General features: G+C 35.9%; 1 protein-coding gene across 10 annotated transcripts in view; it reads left to right on the forward strand.

Moving 5' to 3' along the window:
- The window catches only part of TBC1D32 (TBC1 domain family member 32), a 78,880-nt gene that overhangs the window by 36,861 nt on the left and 19,086 nt on the right, over positions 1-22,933 (forward strand). For 8 of the 10 annotated variants that reach the window (XM_064649654.1, XM_064649652.1, XM_064649660.1 and 5 more), the window contains 4 exons: positions 6,503-6,625; positions 7,874-7,982; positions 8,819-8,927; positions 19,351-19,476. In XM_064649654.1, the coding sequence (XP_064505724.1) occupies positions 6,503-6,625; positions 7,874-7,982; positions 8,819-8,927; positions 19,351-19,476 (467 nt within the window). Of the gene's footprint in view, positions 1-6,502; positions 6,626-7,873; positions 7,983-8,818; positions 8,928-12,764; positions 12,864-19,350; positions 19,477-22,933 lie in introns of those variants that run through there. The other 2 variants (XM_064649662.1, XM_064649653.1) reach the window with 2 other exon arrangements.

The following is a 22,933-nucleotide window of genomic DNA, read 5'->3' on the forward strand; positions in this document are numbered from 1 at the left end:
GGCAGTGGGAGGGGATCAGAGTAGGCAGCTTTGCAAAAATTTTCTTCATTTAACAGAGTGCTTTCTTAACATACACTGTTCCTGGAAATTATTTTTTCCTTTTTTCTTTTTTTTTCATGCATATGTGATAATATGACAGTAATAGGCATCAGAATACTTTGAAGAGGAAGACTAGACCCTTTCTTTCTTTGCCTGTCTTATATACATACATATGCCACTATCGAATTTGTGTTTTTCTTTTTTTTCTCCCAGTGACTTACTTTGGCCATAAATCAGTAAAACTCCTAAATATTGTGAGATCAAATTTTGTATGTACATTCTGAATTGGAAGAATCTTTGTTAGCCACACCCCTGTTCACTGAGACACCACGTGCTAGTGGGTGTCAAGCAGCCAGGACAGCACTCTGTTCAAGAATTTGGCTTTCTGCAGGGAGATACTTGGATGACTCTGAGGGTAAATCCTGTTCTTTCAGATATGCAAATTGCAACTGTTTTCTTTGTCATACAAAATACCATGGTGAATATATTTTTTATTTATAATGCTAGTTTTCTTGCTTACTGAATGGGTGCAGAAGATGGTAAAAATGCATTTTGTCTATTTCTGTTGCTCTACAAAACTACTAGAGAAAGATTTAGGAAAGAAAGTTTAAATAGCTTATATTAAACTGACATAAAAATCAATCGGTCTCTTGAAATTTGCCTCAAAGCAGTATGTCTTAGTAAAAATTTCATCTAGTGCACTCCAATGAAATCCAGATGAATGAATTAAATCCTGCAGGAGCTGGGAAATGAAAAAGAGTGTGATAGGCCAAAGATAACTTTGTGGGTTTAGGAAATACAGATAACAAACACCCTTGTGTTCTTTTCCTTTCTTTTTTTCAACTACATTTTAAACACCACGCCTTATATATAATTGAATTTTAATAATTAGGTATATTAAGTGTATATAAGTAGTTTGTTCCCTTAACTGTACTTATATGTATTGTTAATTAAGAGATGGTGCGATTTTAATGATTGTAACACAATGGGAGAGCATTAATTGTCTTGTTTTCTAAAGGTAGAAGACACGAATCCTGATAATTCTTTTTCTTCAGGTCAACATGCTGTTTAGATTTAATCTCTCTTTCCCTTTCTCTTTATTAAAAAGCATTCTGAGTAGCAGAATCTAAAGGTAAAAGAGGACAGAGTCTGTATTGCTAGTGATTATTGGTGATGGCGTTTTGCAACAGGATTGTGTGGGCATGCTTCCACATCATCTGTGATCATTTTTTTGTGAGTTTATATGTTAATAGTAGTTTGTTAGGGTTATTAATTGAAAACAATTTATTAATAATAAAATAGAAACATCAGATTCTGTGATCAGATTATGTCACTTACTTTTCTTAACTTCACTGAGGGAAATCCAAAACACTTTTCTTTGGAGTCCTCTAGGCTGTAAGTGATGCTCATGGAAAACATTTTTGTTTAGCTAGGGAAACTTTTACAGTTGGCAGTCACATTACATGTGATTTCTAGGTACATGGGGTAGCTAAAGTGGTGTGGTGCTCTCTTGAAAATCTTTTCATGTGGAAATCATCTTAAGGAATACATCAGTCCCTGAGTTTTCTCACTAGGAGAAACATGACTGCCCTGAGGTAGTAGCTTCCACTGCCCCAGACATTGAAGGTGTAACTTCTATATCCAGAAGAGCTCATATTTTTTTTTTAAAACTGTGCTTTGCCTTCAGTGGAACAATTACAAGTCTTGATCCTTTAGCAAGACCAAGTGTAGAGACATCTTCTCTCTGCTCCTTACTGATGCCTCTTGTTCAGTCTGCAAAGTCAGCGTGCAAAGGCCGTTTGCATTCCAGTGCTGACTAGGTAGCTTTTACCTTCCTTGGGGTTTTTTTGGTAGCCCTTTGCCTTTCTCTGCGTGTTTGGCACTTGACAGTAGTTGCCACTCAGTATTTGGATCCATGTTCTTGTTGAAGCTCAGGTTGTTACTCAAAGTAGTATAATAGAGAATAAATCAGTTGGTAATGTAGGCTCTGATGTTAAACATTTTGAGGCTGTCTCCCATGATGACAATACTGGAATTGTTTAATGAAAGTTTTGCTTTGGCTTTCACTGTTGGTATATGTACTTATTTAGGAAGAAGGAGATCCTGCTGCTGCAAAGAAGTTCCAGTCCTTGTTTTATTCCATTTAAGTTTTTAATCTTTATTTCTGCAAAAGAAAAGAAAAATCTTACTTTGTCCCACAGCTGGGGGAGAGCTCTCTACAAATGTCATGCTTTATATTTTGCACTGGCCTTAATCAGCCATGCCTATATCTACAGAAGGCAGTAACTGCAAGCCAAAAGAAAACCTTTCACTAAGGACCAATTTAACATTTCAGGATCACATCACAGGAACACCTTGCAGGCAGCATAGACATAAGAATTTCATGTTTAGTTAGCCATTGCATGCTTTATGAACACATACATTACAGAGATTGTAGTATAGTTTATTTTGGATTTGCTAGTTTATATTTTTCCATATGGTGGATGGACTGCTGATTATAGCATGAAATTTTATCTTCTTTTGGTGGACTGTGTACTGGCTGTGAATGAGTTAATTTTTTTAATAGCACTCTACATAGGTGCTGTGTTTTGAATTTGTGACTAAAACAGTATTGATACTACACTGGCGTTTCCACTGACACTGTGCAAGGAACTGCTCAGGACTTACTTTTTTTTCCCACTCCCCAGCAAGTAGGCTAGGGGTCTGCAAGAGGTTGGGAACAAACACGGCTGGGACAGCTGACCTGAGCTGACCAGATGGATGTTCTATGCCATATTATATCCCCCTCAGTAATAAAAACCGGGGGTTTAGGGTTTGAAGGTAACCATTGCTCAGAGAGTGTCTAGACACTGGTCTGCTTGTGGAAAGTGAGGAGTGAATGAGCAGCTGGGTGAGTGCTTAGTTGCTGACTGGTGTCAACCCACTGCAGACTCATTCAGGAGCAGTATCTTGCATCTTTCACCTCCAGCTGAGCATTTGCTGATATCCTTGAAGTGAGAACAGAGCATCAGATTGACTTTGGAAAGAACTTATATTATGAAAGTAAGGAAGATTGGTGTATTGGAGTCTAGTGGGAACTGCAGAAAAATAAAATTGGGTTTACCATAATAAAGGTGGTGTTTGAGAGAGCCATGATTTGATATTAGGAGAAAAAAAAGACAACTTGTGAAAATGGGAATTCTTTAAATGGAACTCACAGAAAAAATACTGAGAAGTTTGATAATAAGCTGTCCTCATAATATGTGTTTGTAGCAACTCAGAGAAAATCATGGGCAGTTTAATTATATTATTTTCAGATGAAAAATTTTAAAAGAGGCAACATAAAAAGTGGCAAGGTTTATATACTAGCTGGTTTATATCCCATGAAGGACTTCTGTTCTGTTGTAATTAAAGGGGTCATTATGATTCCACCTACCAAAACCATGGAGATAGTTGGTTTGTGGAGATACACAAGTACTAGCTAGAATGCTTTTTTTTTAGGTTAGGCGTTTCTACAGTGATGTATAAGTTGTGAAATTGTAGTTGATGTAGTAGAATGCAGGGAGCACCTTCCAAGAAAGACAGGGATAGGACAGGAAATGCAGAATTCAGAACAAAATTACTTTTTGCTACCATATATGATATGTATTTTAATATTTTTTAATTTTTTTAAAATTACAATTCTATAAAAGACTGCTTCCAGATAATCTTTTGGTTTATCTGCATTACACTTTGTTCCTGGCAATATGGTATATCTTATTAGTAGTGTTCCCAGAAGTATATAATCAGATTTGAAAGGGAGAGGAAAGATTGTGTAGTACAACTGTAGTGCAACTGCTCTGCTCAGAGTGAGTTCAACTAGAGAGTATGACTCAGGGCTCTGTCCAGTCTGATTTAGAATACTGCCAAGGCTGGTGATCCTGCAGCATCTCTGGGCAGTTTGTTCTAGTATTTCACCATTGTCACAGTATGTTAAAATGGAATTTCCTGTCTTTCAGTTCATGCCCATTGCATCTAGTCCTTTCACTGGCTATCACTGAAAAGTCTGACTCAGTTTTCAAACTTTCCTGTCAGATGCTTATACACATTGACAGGATCTCCCCTGAGGATCCTCTTCTCCAGGCTGAGCAGTCACAGCTCTCTCAGCCCCTGTGTCAAATGGCTCAAACCCTTTATCATCTTCTTGACCTTTTGCTGGACCTTCTCCATTGCATTGATACTTTTACTGGGGAGCCCAGAACTGGACCCATCACTCCAAGCTGTAACCTTACGTGTACCAACAGAGGTGCAGGGTCACCTCCCTCTCATGATCTTTTGGCAGCACTCTTTGTTACACAGCACAGGATGCCACTGGCCTTCAAACCAGCATGTTGCTGGTTTGTGTTCAACCTGTTGTCCACCAGGAGCCCCCAGGTTCTTGTCTTCAGAGATGCTTTCTAACTGATCAGTCCCAGCCTGTACTGTTGTGTGGGGTTCTTCCGAGGTACAAGACCTTGTATCAAAGCCTGTATTCCACTTTTTAGCAGTATTCAAGTTGAGAATTCTATCTTCTGCATCCAAACAAAATTTTAAAATATATCTGAAAAAGATATGCTTTGATTTTATTGTATTATATGTGTAAAGGTTTTATACATTTTCATAAGCATGCACTCTGTATAGGTGGAATATTGAGATGAGGAGTCTGATCCAATTCTCAAGTTTCAAATGGAATGAAAAAGAACCAAAAACGAAAAAACTCCACAGCCATATTCAAGTATATTTACAAATGTACACACAATATGACATTTTTTTTAGTTGCAAACTTTAGTCTATACATTTATGACTTTAAAAGGCACAATAATGGAATATTACCTTTAACTAAATATATGTACTTCAGTGATAGCATTTTTAACTGGATTTTTCTGTGTAGGTGAAAATTTCATTTGAATTCCTAAGCAGCAGCTGCTCATGTTAGATCTTGTGTATTTTGCCATTTATCCTACCACTATCCCATCTACCTAGTTTTATTTGCTTATGTTTGGTTGGGTTGGGGTTTTTTTGCTCTGCCTTGTCTACCAGAGGAGATGTTTTAAGGCATTCTCAGCCACCAGTCTTCTTCCAAGTGGTTTTTAACTGCTGGAAACACATCTTTGCCATTTATTATACTTAAGAGAAGAAGTTATCTATCTTCATAATGGTTTCAATGCTATTTTCTGGATTTTTTTCCTCTATATAATAATAATAATAATAATAATAAAAATTATAGTTGAGCTGTCATTTCTTCTGTGATTTAGAAAAGTACTGGAAACAAATCAATGTCACAAAATAGTTAATGTATATTAAATAAAACCTGAAGAGGACTGAAACTGAGCAGGTCAAGTTGTATTAAAAAACAACAGGAAAAAAAGAGACATTTTCATCTTGATTTTATCCTTGGCCACAATTGTCTGAATTTGCAGGTGTTAAATTATTGAGAGAATGGCTTGTGAATTTTTGCTGTTGTTAGGAGAAGCATATTGGAATTACAGGGAAGAAAATAAGCACTGACTAACAGACTACAAATTTAAAATAGTATGTATTTTCCAGTTCGTATCAAGTCTTATGTGAATGCAAAATATAACGCTGATCAGACTTAATTTGTTGTGTGTTATGACTGTGATAAAACAGGAAATAAAACAGTAAAAAGAACATTTAGTCATAGTATTTTTCTTGAACAGGAAGCCCTCAATGAAATTATTCTGTTGTGGTCTTAGAGTGAATAGATTAGTTTAAAAAAATTGCATGATTTGGATTGCTCTGTGTCAGATTTATATGAAAATATTTTGGAATACTTTCACCATTAAGTTGTCCTGAAGTAAAAGAAAATTGTATATAATATACTGTCATGTGCTCTTGTGATTATTAATTTAATTCACCATTGTTTTACTTTCTCTGGAAAAAAACGAACACAGAAGATTTGTTGGTTTTGTTACACATTAAATCTTTTATTGTTTTTGAACTGTGTTAAATTGGATTATACAGAGGGGCTTAAAAACCTATTTTCTCAAGGAAAGATATTTTTTTTCTTTCTGCCTTCCTTCCCCTTCAGACAACCTGATTCTAAGTTGCCTTACCAGCCTATTATTATATAATTTCCTTACATTTCACATGGAATGTCTTACTAAGTCTGCATCACTTTTGTTACTCTGTGATATAAAATCAAAAGCAGACTGAACTGACCAGTGGATATTTTCTCTGGTTGTTCAATGCACACAAAAAAATCTGTTGGAAACCATTCCCTGCTTGCTTACGGTCGTGCCACTTGAGTGGCTAAAAAGGATATAAAAGAGTGTTCCTGACCTAGTTCTATCTGGGTGTTTTTCAGATACTTCAAGTTGGTTTTTCTGTTGATTTTTTCCCCCCTCTCTTTCTATTGTGAGATCTCATAAACGCATTCACTTTTGTCTTATTGTGCATTACTGGATTCCTGACTGATGTTCTGTTGTTTCAATGTGTCCTTCTGCAGGTTGTTAAATGTGCTGTGCTGTGAGCTCAATACCCTTTTACTCTTGGAGACTCAGTATAAAGTGTCACAAGTTTTACTGACTGCTCAGGAGGAAAACGTCACAGAAACTTCAGAAGGACCAGGGTAAGAACTGACTGATGTAAATGTTATTTTAACTGTCAAACTCTTCTCCTGAGAACAAATGCATGGATGCCTTAGTGGCTTCAAACATACAAATGCTTTCACTTAAACTGGCTATTAATGTGCGCAGGTTTCCTTGTGCAGGTTTGTCAGCAGTCTTAAATTATGAAAAGATACAATGGTCTTCTCTTTCTCCCATGTCCACACCAAAAATATAAGAAATAAAAAAGCAAATATTTTTCTACTTTTGATTTGTATTAATCTTAGTTGTTTCTTAAACAAAAAGTGTGCATAACTTGCATATGTAAATATGCCTTCTAATTCTGTATGTTTTTTAATGTTATGTATTTATTATAAAATTAGAGTATTGCTTTAATGTTTATGAATTAAAGGCATCATCTGTACTTTGGGTTTTTTTGAGAGGGTGTTTTTTTTGTTGTTGTTGTGGTTTGGTTTTGGCTTTTTTATTTATTTATAACTTAGTTGACTCTCCAACTTCTGTGACTTTCCATTACTGTCTTCTAAGTAAAATTACACAGCACATCCTTTCAAAAGGAAAAGTATATTTTTGGGTCAGAAGTGGACAGTCATTTAGTTACAGACATTTTTTCCTTTCTCACAGCATGCTGAGTGTTAAGAATTTTCCTCTTGCTGTTTGTTGTATGTAGGTGAAGTCTCCACAGATATAGATCATAGTTATTTACCATTTGAGGATGAAACCTACTATTTCCGTACTGAGGCAAAAGTTTTATTAAGAACCCTGGTGTATAAAAACTGGATATTATAGCTTTTAAAAAATTTGTGTCTTGGCCTGCACAATGACTTCAGACAGCAAGACAGCTGTCTTTTAAGTTGTGAATAACTCTACATATTTGCGACAGCAGAAGTATACTGGTAGGCCAAATAAGGAACAAATTTTGATGGTCCATTAACTATCTTTACTCTAATTACTGAACACGTGGACATAACAAAGCTTGTAAATTTTCTAATCTTATGTGTCCAGTAATTGCTCAAATGTTTCTAATCAGTAATACGTAGCAAATACAAAGTTAGAATAATGCTCAGAGACAAAATACTTCATGTTTCTGTTTATTTCCTTATGTCTATGTGTATTCCTGGTTGCCTTTAAGTCCAGTGTCTTTCTCGAAGTATTCTTTCATATAAAAGTTTTTTGAATTAGTCAGTAAATCAAATTCTAATTTTTGGAGTTTTTTATGTTTCTCTTAGTTTTGTTTGGTTTTTTTTCCACAGAGTTTTTATAATTGATGGTCTGTCAGTGGAGAGAAACCACATTCTTGTAAGAATAAATCTGATTGGAGGACCACAGGAAAGGATTTTGCCTTTGAGAGCACTAGATAAGGTTAGAACCTAAAGTTTAGCAGTTTCTCTTTGCTTAACTCCTGACTTCATTAATTGAACATTTTTGCTGATAATTCAGCATGTGAAAAATTACTTAAATTAAGAATTACTAGACCACCTTTAGCTTTATAAAGTGCTAACATTTAAAGAAGTGATATACTGAAAAAATTGTTCCCACTATCTGGGGATTGGCATGTACCTAGGACATACTGCATTCAGATGACAAGTGTATTTTGCTCCATTTTGATGTTACTTTTAAGCGAATACAGTTTATATTTTTTTTGCTTTTATATTTCTGTGGATTTTTTTATTAGCTTTCCATTTGTCTTCCTTTTATTTTATATTTTTTTGATGCTTGGGTTTTCATATGCAGTATCTAATACGTGGAGCTTTCATCAATTCTCTAACTTAGAGTGTTTGTTAGGCAACACCTTTAAGTGTTCTAGTTCTCCCTGGCTGTCAGTCTCATAAAGATGAAATGAAAATTACTATCAGCACAACCAAGACACCTAGATCAGTGTATGAAATTGGAAATACAGTTTTGTGTTTTGTGGTTTTTTTAAAAATTTTTATAAAACTTGCAATTTCCTCTGTGTTTGAAATAAAAGCTGTAAAATCAAAACTGTCAGTGGTATATATCATAAAAAACTCTGGCTCAAATACTTTTTGGATTTTGTATCTTTTCTTTAAGTTATGGTACATCTCGTTGCAAATTGTAATATCAAGTGTCATATTGATGGATAGGTAGTAATTCTGGGAACTGCACCTTTGTGTGTTAATTGCACAAAAGCTATCAATGCTTCTCCTAAATTAATTTATTTTTGGTCCTGTTTCTAGGGCAGTGATCCATATCCTTGGCCAATGTTTTCATCGTTCCCTTTGCCAAAGTGCTATCTTGCAGGAATTCCTAGGAAAGCTGAATTCAGACAAGGTACATACAAAGCATGTAAGCAGTGTAGATGTCACACAAGCATCTTGGTCAATTTTAAAATTTCCTTTTCCTTCCTCCTTGCCCCTCCACTCCCCCCCTCACATCCCACGGATTATAATCTATTTAAGTACTTAAGTATATTTTATTGTTGGCTGCATTTCGAGCTAAATAAATTGGTTTGGTTTTGCTTGTCTGGTTTTGTGCAACTGTCAATCTGCAAAGCTCTGTTTAGTAATCTAATTCTTATGCAAACGTCAAGATTAACCTTTTGGCTGGTGTCAGGTGGGTGACTCATAAGGTACATTTGTATCATCCCTCTAGTAACTGAAGCAAGACAGTGTGGTTAAGCTACAGATTTTTTTTTACACTATTTTTGTGATTCACTTCCCCGTGTTTACAAAGCTTGGTGGTGTGTGAAATAGAAAGCTTTTAGGATAGTTGGTTTCCACATTGAACATCAATTTGGAATGTGAGCAGACTGAAGAATCCTTTGAAGAAGTGACTAGTCACAGCAGTTTAATTCACACAGAGAAACCTGTTTAAGGTTTTAGTTTGCATAGACAATGCAAAAGAATCTGATTAATAGTTTAGTAAATAATTCATTATATTTGTTCATGTTTACTATATCCTTGAGATGTACTTATTGGAAATTATTTGCTAATTTCCTTAGCAGAGACAGATTTTCAGAAGTGGTAGAAATTCTATATTAACTGTAGAAGACAAAACAGTCTGTTTGTAAATCTCTAGGAAAAAATAACTTGAGAAGGTGATTCCCTGCTCCCACAAGAGGAAAGGCTATGTAATTATAAAAGAAGGGAGTTTTCTATATCTTTTCTAGGCTTCCCAAGGCAATATTCATAAGACAACAATCGGATAAAAAGTGGGTGCCCAGTTGTTTTAAATATGTCTTCAGGGAGGCAGTAGTATCTCTCTTGGGTTGGAAAAGCATATCATATTGTATCCCTCAGAACTTCTCTGTTCTCTTGTTCAGAGCAATTCTCTTGCTCATCATTACATAGTGGCATAGTGGAATAACGATTACAATTGTCCCTTTTGCAGATGTCAACCAGCTAGGAAAACTTGGGTAAAACTTTGATTAACAGTAAGTTTGCTGAAATAAAGTTTCAAGGGTTTGCAAATGAATTTGATGAATAATTGAAATAATGGTATCAAAGAAGTATTTCAATTTGAAGTGGCATTTTTGGTATTAACCGTATCTTAAGTAAAAGATTATATAACTGCAAAATGAACAGAACATTTGGTTTCAGAGTCAAAATATTTTGTGTTTGTTATTTGAAAAAAGGAAAGCAAACATTGAAAGTGTTCTGTTTCAGTACTCCAAAATCACGAAACTGTGAACATATGATTTGCCAGACTGAAGCTTTCAGTATGCGTAAGTTATTTTGACAGAAAGTGTTGGAATAAATAGACCTAAAATGAAAAGAATAAAATTCATAAATCACTATTCCACTGCTTGGGAAAACAGACATCAAGAGCAAGAGTAGAAAATGGAGAATATCTGAACTGTATTCTTCAGCACTACACTATGGCAGTGATAGAAGTGCTCTTCCACAAGAGAGGTTAAAAATATGATTATGATAAAGATCTGTATGTTACATTTATACAAGATAGAAGAGCACCTTTACACAACTTCTTTGGGGTTTTCAATATTCAGAATTCATATTGTGTGTTACTTGCACAGCTTGCTCAGAGGTTTAAAAACAGGTTAGAAAAACACTTGTTAAATTTTAATTCTGCCTCAGTGCAAGGAGATGGACAGGGTTCACACAGACTTACGCAAGAATTCTGCAGCCATGAAAAACACTTGTACATCGTATGAGGAGGAATGCATGACTACTTCTTCGTATCTGTCATCAAGGACTGAAAGCCAGCACAATATTTCTGTTGTTCCCTGAACCTGTCTGTGTTCAGATTTAATGCTGCAGTGTTCCATTATGTAACCTTTGTGGTATCATTCCTGTCCTCTTTTTTGGGCTTTTCTAGGACACGAATAATTAAGTCTACTAGATTCATATTACTATTAAATAATATAAAGGGTTTTTTGGCTGCAAAAGCTGTAACTGTAGGTTTTGTTCTGTCTGTCCTGACCTCTTACTTGCCTCCTCTCTTATTGCCCATGTGACAAGGACACCTAAAGAGAAGCTTACCTTTTCTTTCTGCTTTGAAAATACGTCCTGTATCCAACATACAGTTGTGATATCAGGTGTAAAAATATAACCTGAGTTGATATTTTTTTAATGTATCTATAGAATAGATATTGGAAATGGCCAGGGGAGAGTTAAAAAAATAATAATAAAGTTTACAGATGTAATATAACACTGCTGATACTGCTGGTTTTGACCCTCCTTTTAGATAGAGTTGAAGGACAGCTGCAATAACAGAACCTTTGTTTCCCAGAAGAGTATCTCAACTAATGGAAGGTGTCTTTCTGAGTGCAGGCTGAAATTGCTTACTGAATATTTTGGAACTAGTGAGCTGAATTGAGGTCAGGGAACAGGAAGCTTCATTTCCACAGCTCTAGACCTCATGTAGCCTGTGACTGTGTCTAGTGTAACACAAGCCATGGAAGCCACTTTCACTCTCATGCTGAAAGTAATGTAAAAGGGGTTGATACTAAAAAGGACTTACTCACACTGAGTTTTCAGTAAAGAAAACCTAAGAAATGGGTGGATTTTTTTTATTCTCTCTCTAAATTCTTTTGAAGGGGGATCAGAATGGGCTGCCCAAGGTGGTGGTAGAGTCACCATCCCTGGAGGTATTTAAGAATAGACTGGATATGGCACTTACTACCGTGGTCTGGTTGACAGGGGGATGCTAGGTCAAAGGTTAGACTCAATCTAAGAGGTTTTTTCCAACCTAGTTGATTCTGCGATTGTGTGACAGTGGTAAACGTGTGACACTGGCACCTTTTTGGGTGTTCAGTTTGGGGTGGAAAGGGAGGAGAACTAATGAGCTGTAAGAAAAAGCAGAGCAGTGCTAACTCAGATTATTCTGATAGAACATGTGTTTCCCAGCACGAAGGCCTGAAGGCTGCAACTAAGAGAACACTTTTTAACACTCTTGCTATTATTCTGTGCAGTTGTAGTGCTCAGAGATATCACTCATGCAAGTGGATATTTAGACTAATTGCGTCAAAAATTAATTTATTGTAATTTATGTTGGTAAAATTAGTAACTGAATTGGAGTTTTGGAGTAATTTCTGCATTTCATGATGACACTTTGAGTGAGTAGACTCACCCCAAAAGTATATTTGTATTTGGGAAAAATCTGTAGTGCTTCACTGTTTACAACCATCTGCACTGGTTTTGCAGATGTAGGTATTGGTCCATGTGGTATATGTGTCTGTCGGAAAGGATTTATAGAAAAATAAACTCACTTGGTTGTGTATTAATATGCACAAATTCTTTCAGCCGGTACTCAGAGTTTGAAAACTATTGGTTAGCAGTATATTAATGATGCACTTCTGTCTAAGATAATTTATGGTGAAGCTTCAAATGATTTATGTGAATCATTATTTAGGTGTGGAAATTAATTATGCCATTTCCACTTGTTTACACTGCAGCAAGACACCTGTTGCTTTTCTTTTGTTTTAATTGTTCAATTATTATTTCATTAAGATAATTTGAGGAAGAACTATCAAGTGGTTTTCAAAGAATGATAGTTCTTTATCATTCAGGAAACAACTATGAAGAAGTTATTTTTTTTACTTGTAATTTTAACTATAGTGTAGATTTTTAAAAGTTAAACTCTTTAGAACTCTTTAGAACTCTATTAAACTGTAATATTCACTGTTCTATTTGCCCACATGATGTTTTCCTTTTCTACTTCTAGCTCTGCAGTTATGACAGTTGGTAATGAGTGTGGCTGAAGAAGTGTCCATAAATGTTCTGCATTGATGCATTCACTTCTTGGCATTTCCCTAAACTTAGGTATCCCACCATACATTAATTTTACTTCCTTCTGGACTCGTACAGTCCAGAATTGCTGCCAAAAATCTTTGGTAATGTTCTTAAAGTATTTTGATAATTTATCTCAACCACTGTTCTCTGAGTTCTTTGCTTTGTACTTCTGACTTAAATGGGAACATGCTGCCATGTTTCTGTGTTGGTTTTTTGGGGGGGCTTTTTTGGTTTTTTTGTTTGTTTTGGTTTGTTTGGTTTTGTTTTGGGTTTTGTTTTGGGGTTTGTTTCTAAATCTGATCTCAGCACTGTTTTTTTAATACCTGTTTGAAACTAGCAGTTGCTTCTTAATTTTTATTCTAAATTTTCTCTGTCAAAGAATCAGCTATATTAGCTTTCTTGTTATCCCTTGTAATTTCACATAAACGTCTTTATCACCTACACTTCTTTGACTTGTCCTCCTTTTTATATTTCTCTCAATATTCATGTATGAGACTCTTGTCTTTTGCTTTTAAGTCCACTAAGTTAATAAAAGATAAAAGAGCAGTGAGTAAACAGGTCTATGAGAACTGTACATGGGGCTTCCTAAATTATATATCCTTATATGGATTTGTTTTCATGTAGTAGTCAAATACAATATCGTCAGGTTATTCATTATCTCTCAATTTAAATTTTGAATAAGAGACACATGGATTTACAGATCTTAGTTTCTTTGTCACAGAAAAGCACTTTTATCACAATGCATAATCAGATGAGAAAGGGTTTGTTGCATTTCTTACATTTTCTAAAACATTGATGAATTTTCCTAGGTCTTACTTGCTTTAGACACAAAAGCTAGCTGAAGAATTATTTGAAGAATTATAAAGCAGCATCTTTCAGGGAAGGAGGTCAATTTAAACTTGCAGTTATGGTGTGGTGGTTCAGATTTCATACATATAGGTAACTGTAGATTATTTATAGTGCAGTTTCGTAGCTTCATAAACTGGTAAATGTGATGGTTTTTTTTTTTCACATGACTACACAGAGCAACCAATGCTAGCACAAAGCAAGGGATGGGATGGCAAAATATAACCACATATGAGGAAGAAAGCAGAAGTGCAGCAGATTAATTAAATTTACATTAGTTTCTTTTCACTCATGGTATATTTAAAAGCTCACTAGCATCAGTAGAGGAAGGTCTTACTCCTTTTCTTCCTCACTTTTTCTTTCTATTGACTTTTTTTCCTTTCCTTCTGCTGTTCCCTCACCTTCTGTCCTTTACCCCATTCAGCAGTTCTGATATTTCTTCCAGAAAAAAAAAAAGTAAAGTCATTAATTTAGGATAACTAGTGACTCATTTAATGACATACCAGAAAAGAGAATAAAGAAAAGCAGAACTTCTTTTTTTTTGGCATTGCTGTGTGTTTAGAACACCTCTAGTGGTAGTGTGAAAGCCCACGCTCAGTAACAAGTAGTATGGGTAGCCCAGGACTGTGCAGTTGTTTGAGTTCCGGCTCTGTGATAATATTGTTGGACAAGTTATAGTTGCATTCTAAATTGCGAAAGTGGGCTGATGTTTATTTGCTATCGTGAGGTTTTTGAAGCAATTTTCATTCAAAAAACCTCCCAAGATTTTCTCTTTTTTTTTTTTTTTTTTTTTTCTTTTTCTTTCTTTCCTTTGTACTATGATGACCTGCTGGCAGAAGTGGTAGTCCACATTTAATGACAAGTTAGGGGAGCAAGTGGTTTATCTGGAAGAAAATGAGAAGCAGCAAGTTTCCACAATATAATGCCAGTTACAGGATGTAATGGATGTATTAAATACATGACCACTACAGAATCTTGGTTGCATGGATCTTAAGTTTGTTTCTCTGTCATTTGAGTTTGAACATTCTTGTGTTCTCTCTGAGTATCCTAAGTCTTGCATCCTCCTTGAGTGAGAGAGAGGAAGTCCACTGGTTATATAAAAATGATTTCCTATTTTCAGTAGGTTGCTTGCCACTCACTGTTCTAATGACAGGCAGAACACATGCCTATCTGCATTGGTTATCCTCCAAGTTGCTTAAGATCCTTTTTTATTAAATATTACCTTCCCAGAGGAACCTCAAGGCAAGTACAGTGGTCCATGGTATTTAGCAAAAGTTCAGAAAATACTGTTAATCCTGCAACCTTCGTTTCCTTATCCTGTTGTTGGAGCATAAATGAACATTGTAGAAGGTTACATGTTTAAATAGCACAATTTTGGATTCATTGACCCTGCTGGATAGTAGCGTGTGCACATTTCAGCAATCACAAAGATTTAAGCTTGTAAAACCTATAGGAGAGGAAGAATATTAGAGACACAAACTGTGCAAAATAAAATCTAGGGATCATACAAAGAAGCCAGGAGGGGGCAGCAGAGATGCCATAAGCTTGAAATCCTGCTTTCTTGAGAGGATACTTTTTAGTAGTTTTATTTCCTTCAGAGGATTCAAAGTTTCACCCTTGTCTCTGGTGAGTTGACTGATTAAATCTTAGCTTGTAGTTTCTGGTCCTTGTCTGCCAAACTGATTTAATGCAATCCATAAGGAAGTAAAATAACTATTTAACTTGTACAGAGGAGTGTTGCTTTGCAGTTGTAAGATTTTCTTCAATATTCACCTGTTACAGAAGTAACAGAAAAGGGCAGATAAAGAACTAGAAATCCTACTGACAATACTGTAAGAGTTAAATTCTTTTTCACATTAAATTTTGATAAATAGGCTGTTCTAAGCGTCAGTGCGTGTTATTTGGAAAGAGACTGAGGACTAGTTATTTGAGGATAACAGAGACATTTCAGGTTAATTAATTTGGAATCGTTATTAATTATAATAATTACTATAATAAACTTATTTTGAAATGTTAGGTATTGTATAATAATTTCCAATAACAGGGATACAATTTACTAATTATAAATCAGGAGGGTCTTAGATGAGCTTAAAATAAATTATATGCAAAATTGGAATTCTATTGAAAATATTCCAGTAATTTTTAAAGAATAAGATAGTTTGAAAATAGTATTTTGAAACTGAAATGCTACAAAGAAGAAAGTAACAGAAAATATTTTAAATAGCCATAGACTGGCTCAAACAATTGTTACGTTTCATGACAGAATTCGTTTCTGTAGTGCCCAAAATGTAGAAACAAAGAACAAAGAAGAGCTTGCAAGGTCTGAAGAACCTTCATTCCTTAGTTAGTAGTAGTGTCGGCTACAATCCTTTCATAATGATGGGAACTGCGTGGTCCCACAGCAGAGGGAGTGTGTACAGCTGGAGCAAGTGCATGTGGATTTACCTTCTCACAGATACTATCTTTTTATTTTTCCCCTCAAGTTGACCAGAAAGTATTTCATAGCAGTGTCAAGTACACTGGGAACCAAGCTGCCTAACAAGAGGCAGTCTCATTGACTGTTTCCATTTTGTAGGATTTTGATCAGTTTTATCTTGCATAAAATTACTTTCTAAAATTACTTGGCATTTGAACTTGAAATTTGTTCTGGCTTCAGAAAAACAATTTAAAAAGTCAGCCGTTCCCAAAATATTAAAATGTTTAAACAAATGTTGCTTATGGTAAGAAATTATGTCCTCTTTGATTTCCCAAAGCATATGTATACATTATTTTAGTTGCTATCTTGCATATAATTTTCAGTGCTCAGCATCATCACACTTAATGGTAACTTGCTTGTTCAAGGTACTTCCTTGTTCAGTGTGAATTCCAAGATAGACATTTTGGTTACATAAGATTTTTTATTTAAATAAAGAATTCTTAAGGCTTTAAGTACAAACATCATACTGTTGAAAGCCAACTTAATATTGTCTTGTATGATTACACATGGTAGTTCTGCATTTGTCACTATGGTTCTGTTTTCAAACTTCAGTGAGTGTCAGCTGTTTGTGAAATTGAGTCCCAGAGACTGTGAGATTTTATTCTAGAAAATTGGTAAAGTATGTGTAATTTCCTCCAACTCAGTAGAACATAGAAGTGAAAAAAATCGCTTCTAGCCAAGAGAGAAGAGAACATACTTTCCTTTTGTCATGGCATCAATGACAATTTTAACTTCAAAGGCATGTCTCCCTATTGTAAAGAGGTAATGTGTCTTTAGTAGCAAGGTAAGAGTAACACTAAGGAGCAATCTTTGAAATTCTTTCTTTTCATTAAAAATAAATATTTCATTAAAATCTTTTTCATAAACTGTCCCACAAATTTCTTTAATAATCAAGCTGAACATGTAATGAAAAACATTATATTTGTGCCTCATATATAACAATTATACCAAAGACTGTGTTTTAATAATGCTCAGGTAAAAAGTCAACCATTCAGAAGTTAAAAAGAATGCTTAAATTATATTGTTTCAGCCTCTGACAGGACCAGCAAAAAACCTGTGGCTCTGGGCTGGAGCATGTTGGGTACACCTAGATTCTTCAGAAAACTTAATTAAAATTTCTGAGTTTCTCTAAAAGTTAACACAAAACTTGCAAGAGGACATTTCAGCAACAGCAGAAGTATACTTTTAGTCTAATGTTTTGTCCCAAATTTAAGTCCTTATACTAATGTTGAGAAACACTGGAGATTATCAGCAAAGCCATTGCAAGAATTCTCATAACACAAGGAGCCCAATATATTTTTGGCAAATTTACTTGATAGGTGTCCTAGCAGCCTGAAGGCATACACATCCAAAGCAGCAGCATCTGAGGGAAACCTTCTTACAGAAAGAAGCAGAAATTTTCTGTGGAACACTGTTGTGTTGCTATCTTATCATGCTTCATTTCATGTTCTAAAAACTGTGCTGCCATCTCACTAGGGAATGCAGGGCTGGAGAGTAGTGCCACAGAAAAGGACCTGAGGGTCCTGGTCAACAGCAAGTTGAGTGTGAGTCAGCAGTACCATGGCAGCCAGGAGGGCCAACCCTGGGGGGCATCAGGCAAAGCATCGCCAGCCAGTCGAGGGAGGGGATTGTCCCTCTCTGCTCTGCGCTGGGGTGACCTCACCTTGAATATCGTGTGCAGTTTGGGCATCACAATATAAGAAAGATACTAAGCTATTAGTGTCCGAAGGAGGGCAATGAAGATGGTGAAGGGCCTTGAGGAGCAGCTGAGGTCACTTGGTCTGTTCAGCCTCGAGAAGATGAGACTGAGACTTCCTTGTGAGGAGAAGAGGGGGGTCAGGCACTGATCTCTTCTCTGTGGTGACCAGCGACAGGACTCAAGGGAATGGCCTGAAGTTGTGTCAGGGGAGGTTTAGTTTGGGTATTAGAAAGAGGTTGTTCACCCAGAGGGTGGTTGGGCACTAGAACAGGCTCCCCAGGGAAGTGGTCTCAGCAACAGGCCTGCCAGAGTTCAAGAAGTGTTGGACACTGCTCTCAGACATATGGTGTGACTCTTGGGGTGTCCTGTGCAGGGCCAGGAGTTGGACTCAATGATCCTTGTCGGTCCAACTCACTATATTCTGTGATTTTGTAATAGGGAAAGCAAAAGCCACACACACAAGCAAAGCGAAACAAGAAATTAATTCCCTGATTCCCGCGGGCAGGCACGTCTTTAGCCATCTCCAGGAGAGCAGGGCCCCATAACACATAACAGTTACTTGGGAAGACAAATGCAATCGCAGAATCAATTAGGTTGGAAAAGATCTCAGAGATCTTCAAGTCCAACCTTTGACTTAATACCACCATATCAACTATAATCATGTCAACATCACTCCTTTCCTTTTTCTTCCCCCCACTTCATGTACTGATGGTGTCATATCATGTGAAATATCCCTTTGTTCAGCTGTCCCAGCTGCGTCTCCTCCCAGTTTCCAATGCACCCTCAGCCTCCTTGCCAGCATGGCAGTATGAAAGCAGAAGAGTCATTGACTCTGTCTAAGCGCTGCTCAGCAGTAACAAAAATGTCTCTATATTATCATTGCTGTGTTCAGCACAAATCCAAGACATACTCCCATCCTAGCCACTGTGAAGAAAATTAACTCTACCCCAGCCAAAATAAGCACAAAAAGCCATCAGTAGGTAGAATGAATATTTCTGTTTTGTATAAAGCAGAATGTCATCAGCTTTAGGACTGCTTCTCCAGTTTAAAAATTCTCTTAGGATAAGGCATATTTATGTCATTTCTTTTTCAAAAGGTATGAGGTCTGCCAAAACTACCCATGGCAATGGGGTTGGAACTAGATGACCTTTAAGGTCCCATTAAACCCAAACCGGTCAGAGGAGTTCCCCGGGCAGATGGAGCTCGTCAGCCCTGTAAGGCCATCCATCTAAGAGAAGGTCACTCTAAACAAACCTACGTCCTGAGGACCTCGCTGCCACTGTCCGAGCTTCGCTCGGCCCCGGCAGATGAACCTCAGGATTAAAGGGTGGGCTCAGTTCAGCGCACACTGTGTCTCACCTAAAAAATCCACTGCGCAGGCTCGAAAGGTAATGACCTTTCCCAAATCTTCGTTCGCGAAGACTGGCCATACAAACCCAAACCATTCTATCGTTCTATGATCATTGCAGAATAACACTAATTTTTAATTTCTTCTAGATAACGATCTTGACAAGCTCTTGACACTCTTGAAAAGTCCAGAGAAGCCAACCGGGTGGGCAGAAAATTGTAGAAAACAGTTCTGCAAAGTCATGAAAGCCAGATCGGATAGTATCAGTGGACCAGGTGAGTATAACTCAATAAGTTTAACAAAGGAAGCAAACAGAAGACCACTAGTAAGCAACTGTTCTTTAAAATTTCTTTGAGGATTACATTATCAGTACAAGTAGCCAAAAATTTTGTATTGATTTTAGAAACTATTTCAGTGGGATTTTCCCAAGAAAATAGGGTTTGTGCTTTATGTCCTATTTTTCTCTCTTTATGTCTTTATGACCATAATCCCTCTGTGTTTCAAGTGAAATTTGTCACAGAAAGAGGACTCAAATGTGAGTTTTTGTTTTAGATCTCTGAAGGGCCTATTCTTCTCTGTAAGAAGAACACACATTCTCTAAGCTCAATTAGGTGCTTTTTAATGTGGACAAATCTTCTACCTTGAAGATCACTGAGATCTTGACTCTGCCTCTGGTCTGTTCTTGTTTTTCAGTATGACCGCTTTAAAAATACTTTATTTGCAAAAGAATTTTTTAGAATAATACAAAAGAGTTGTTTACCTTTTTATGTCCTTGATTTTTCAAGGAAGCTTGTGTCAGAATTAGGATGGAACAGTGGGTCTTTCATGTTACAGAGGAAGAACAATTGCAGATCAAAACTTCTTTCTTCTGTCCCCCAAACCAGTTTGGAGCCATTTCCAAATTAATATCCTGTAAGCCATGTGAGTGCATGTGAATGTGCATGCAGGTGTGTAAAGATTATGGCATTTGGGTAGGATTTGAAAGGTTGTTTTTTCCATTAATAAAGAAGATTTGCAACCTTTAATGGAATCACTGACAGAATTCTTATTATCTTGCTTTCTTCTTTTCAAAGAAAATACAGGTTGTTCCTTTGTCATTTTAATGTACAGTAATTGAAAGTCCTCCTTGTTTTTGCCTTTAAGAGTGGAATTGTTAACTGTGTTTTTCATACATTCATTATATTCAGTATAATGAATGTATGGTTGATGGAGTTGAAAATTTCTGACACTACTCAAAAAAGTCATCGGTCCAAGATTTTCACTCTTGAATTTTTAACCTCTAACACAAGTCAAGCAGAACTACTGTTAACTCTTAAGAGAGGGTTTTTTGCATTTTCCCTTAAACTCCTTTGAAGCATCTGGATCATACATAGAATATGATCCAGTATAGATCATGGAATATGATCATAGAATATGATCCAGTAACACTAATTCCATTAGAGGATTCAAAAAAATCTGATACTTTTCACAGTTTTTGATCTTTTTGACTTAAAACTTTCAGAGTAGGGATCAGATAACCTCTCATGGTCGTTACCTATTAAAACAGTTTTAATCGCATCAATTTTTTCAATCAGTGTTCTTATGCAGTTTTAAAGCCATTTCAATTACCTTCCTTTCGTACCAAAGGAAAAAAAAATCCTTTAGGAATTTGGATATTTTATGAGCATAGTGCAATGATTTAAAACTCTTTCATTTATTTTGTATATGATTATACATTCCTACATTAAAATTCTCTTTATTTTGTGTGTGAATTAAATTTGCATTAGGTGATTGCCAGTCTCCTAAAAAGTTCAACACTAATACAGCCAAGCTACCATAATTTAAGAAAATCAACATTTTCACCGAGTTGGTAGGCCACATAAACTCTGCATGAGAATTTGGGCTTTTACAGCAATACCGACTGTACTGTACAATGAACCTGCTGAAATTTCTTTTGTCTGCTTTTCCAGTTATATGAAGAATCAGTGAAATAGTTTCCAGGATAGTGTCCAAATGGTAGCTAAATGATTTAGTATTAGAAGACAAAAATTAAAATAGCTACTTGTCGTTTCACATGGACATTCCTTTGGGAGAGACACTGTCTTGTGAAAACACTCTATTTATGTATGAACCATGTGTGTTTTGATAAATTCTTATTTGTGTCTTCCTCTCTCAAACTTGATTAAAAGTTTTTCAGAGATCCTGACAGGCACATAGATAAATACTTTCAAATGTTGGAAATCAGTTTAGTGCTTGAGTTTCAAAAAATTGCTTAACAGTTGTGCTGTCACTTCTCTTATTAACTGAAGGGCTAAACTGAAGTATTCAAGTACTAGGTCAAGCTTGTGGATATCTTCCAACAAAAAGGGAAGAAATGTACAATGTCCTGACTTGGTTTTAAATTTTCTGAATTATGAGGTGGTTTAGTCTTAACATAGTTCCCGTTTATTATCATAGTATGGCATATTTCAGTAATCACCATACTAATAGTCATACAGTAAACATATAGCTAGTTAAAAATTTTAAATTTAATTTCTGCTTTTTACTATCTACAGCTCCAGGAATAGACACGTTTGCTCATTTTACACAAATATTTGGTATATTATTTGTGGGCCAAATTCCACTAAGCATATTAGTGGAGATTAGTGAGCTTGTTTATTCTCCCAAAATGAATAAATTGTTATTCTTCTGTAAAATAAATTGCTTTTCCTAGCCCTATGTGGTTTATTAACCATGATTAAAAATAGCTATGTTATATTTAATTAGCAGTTTCTTTTCACTATAAGATTGCTTAGGAATATAGATTACATGTGTAATTTTTTTTTGTTTTGATTAATAGTCCTTTGCAATGCAAAATTAATTTTGTTACTGTTGGGTTGGTAACTAACTGTAAATTCATGTTTAGCTGTTGTAGTGGAACTTCTTTAGTATTACCAAAAGTCAGGCTTTTAAAAACTTTTTATGGAGTCATTCACTGTGAATTAATTTCTGTAAATGTTTTAGACAACTAATCAAAACAAAAAAAATCATGATTAAATGTCAGTATGTTAGTTAGAAATGGTTGGAAGAAGAGTTAATTATCTTTATGATATCTTTTTTTTAATTGTTTTTCTGGCATAACAAGCATCAAACTGTGGGTAGAGGTTCTGTCTTTCTCCTCCTCCTCATTCCTGAAAGAACTTGCTCTGCAGTCTCCTGTGGTAGTTTTCCTGACAGCAAGGCAAATTCAAGAGTTTTCTAGTTTTCTCCATTGCACCTCCACCACAGATTGTTTGCCTTACTTGTGCTGCTACAGCTGCTCATACAGTTATTTGCTTAGTAGTAGTGGAACTAGGTGATCTTTAAAGTCCCTTCCAACCCAGGCCATTCTATGATTCTACGAATTATTTAAGACCAGCAAAACCACCTGTGGGTGCATGGAGTTACGTGCAGGAACAGGGGAACAGGAGCTGAAACTTCATTGCTATTAAATTGAGGTGCTGCCAAGGAAATGGTAACATGCAGCCTGTAAACAGGAAATCTCATAAGTAGCTGCACTTGTTGCACTCTAAATACACTCCCTTGCTTTGCATTATTGTGAAAAGAAGGTTATATCACTAAAATTTAAATCCTGTTTGTCGAGATAACAGCTGTTCATTGTTCTTATCTTAAATTCTTAATAAAGCTTACATTCTACAGGCCTGCTCCACGCAGTATGAGTAAAGGCTCCTTGTATCCTTTGTTTTAACTTGTATGATGTTATGTGCTCAGTTG

Source organism: Pseudopipra pipra, chromosome 3, assembly GCF_036250125.1.
Source record: "Pseudopipra pipra isolate bDixPip1 chromosome 3, bDixPip1.hap1, whole genome shotgun sequence".
NCBI lineage: Eukaryota > Metazoa > Chordata > Aves > Passeriformes > Pipridae > Pseudopipra > Pseudopipra pipra.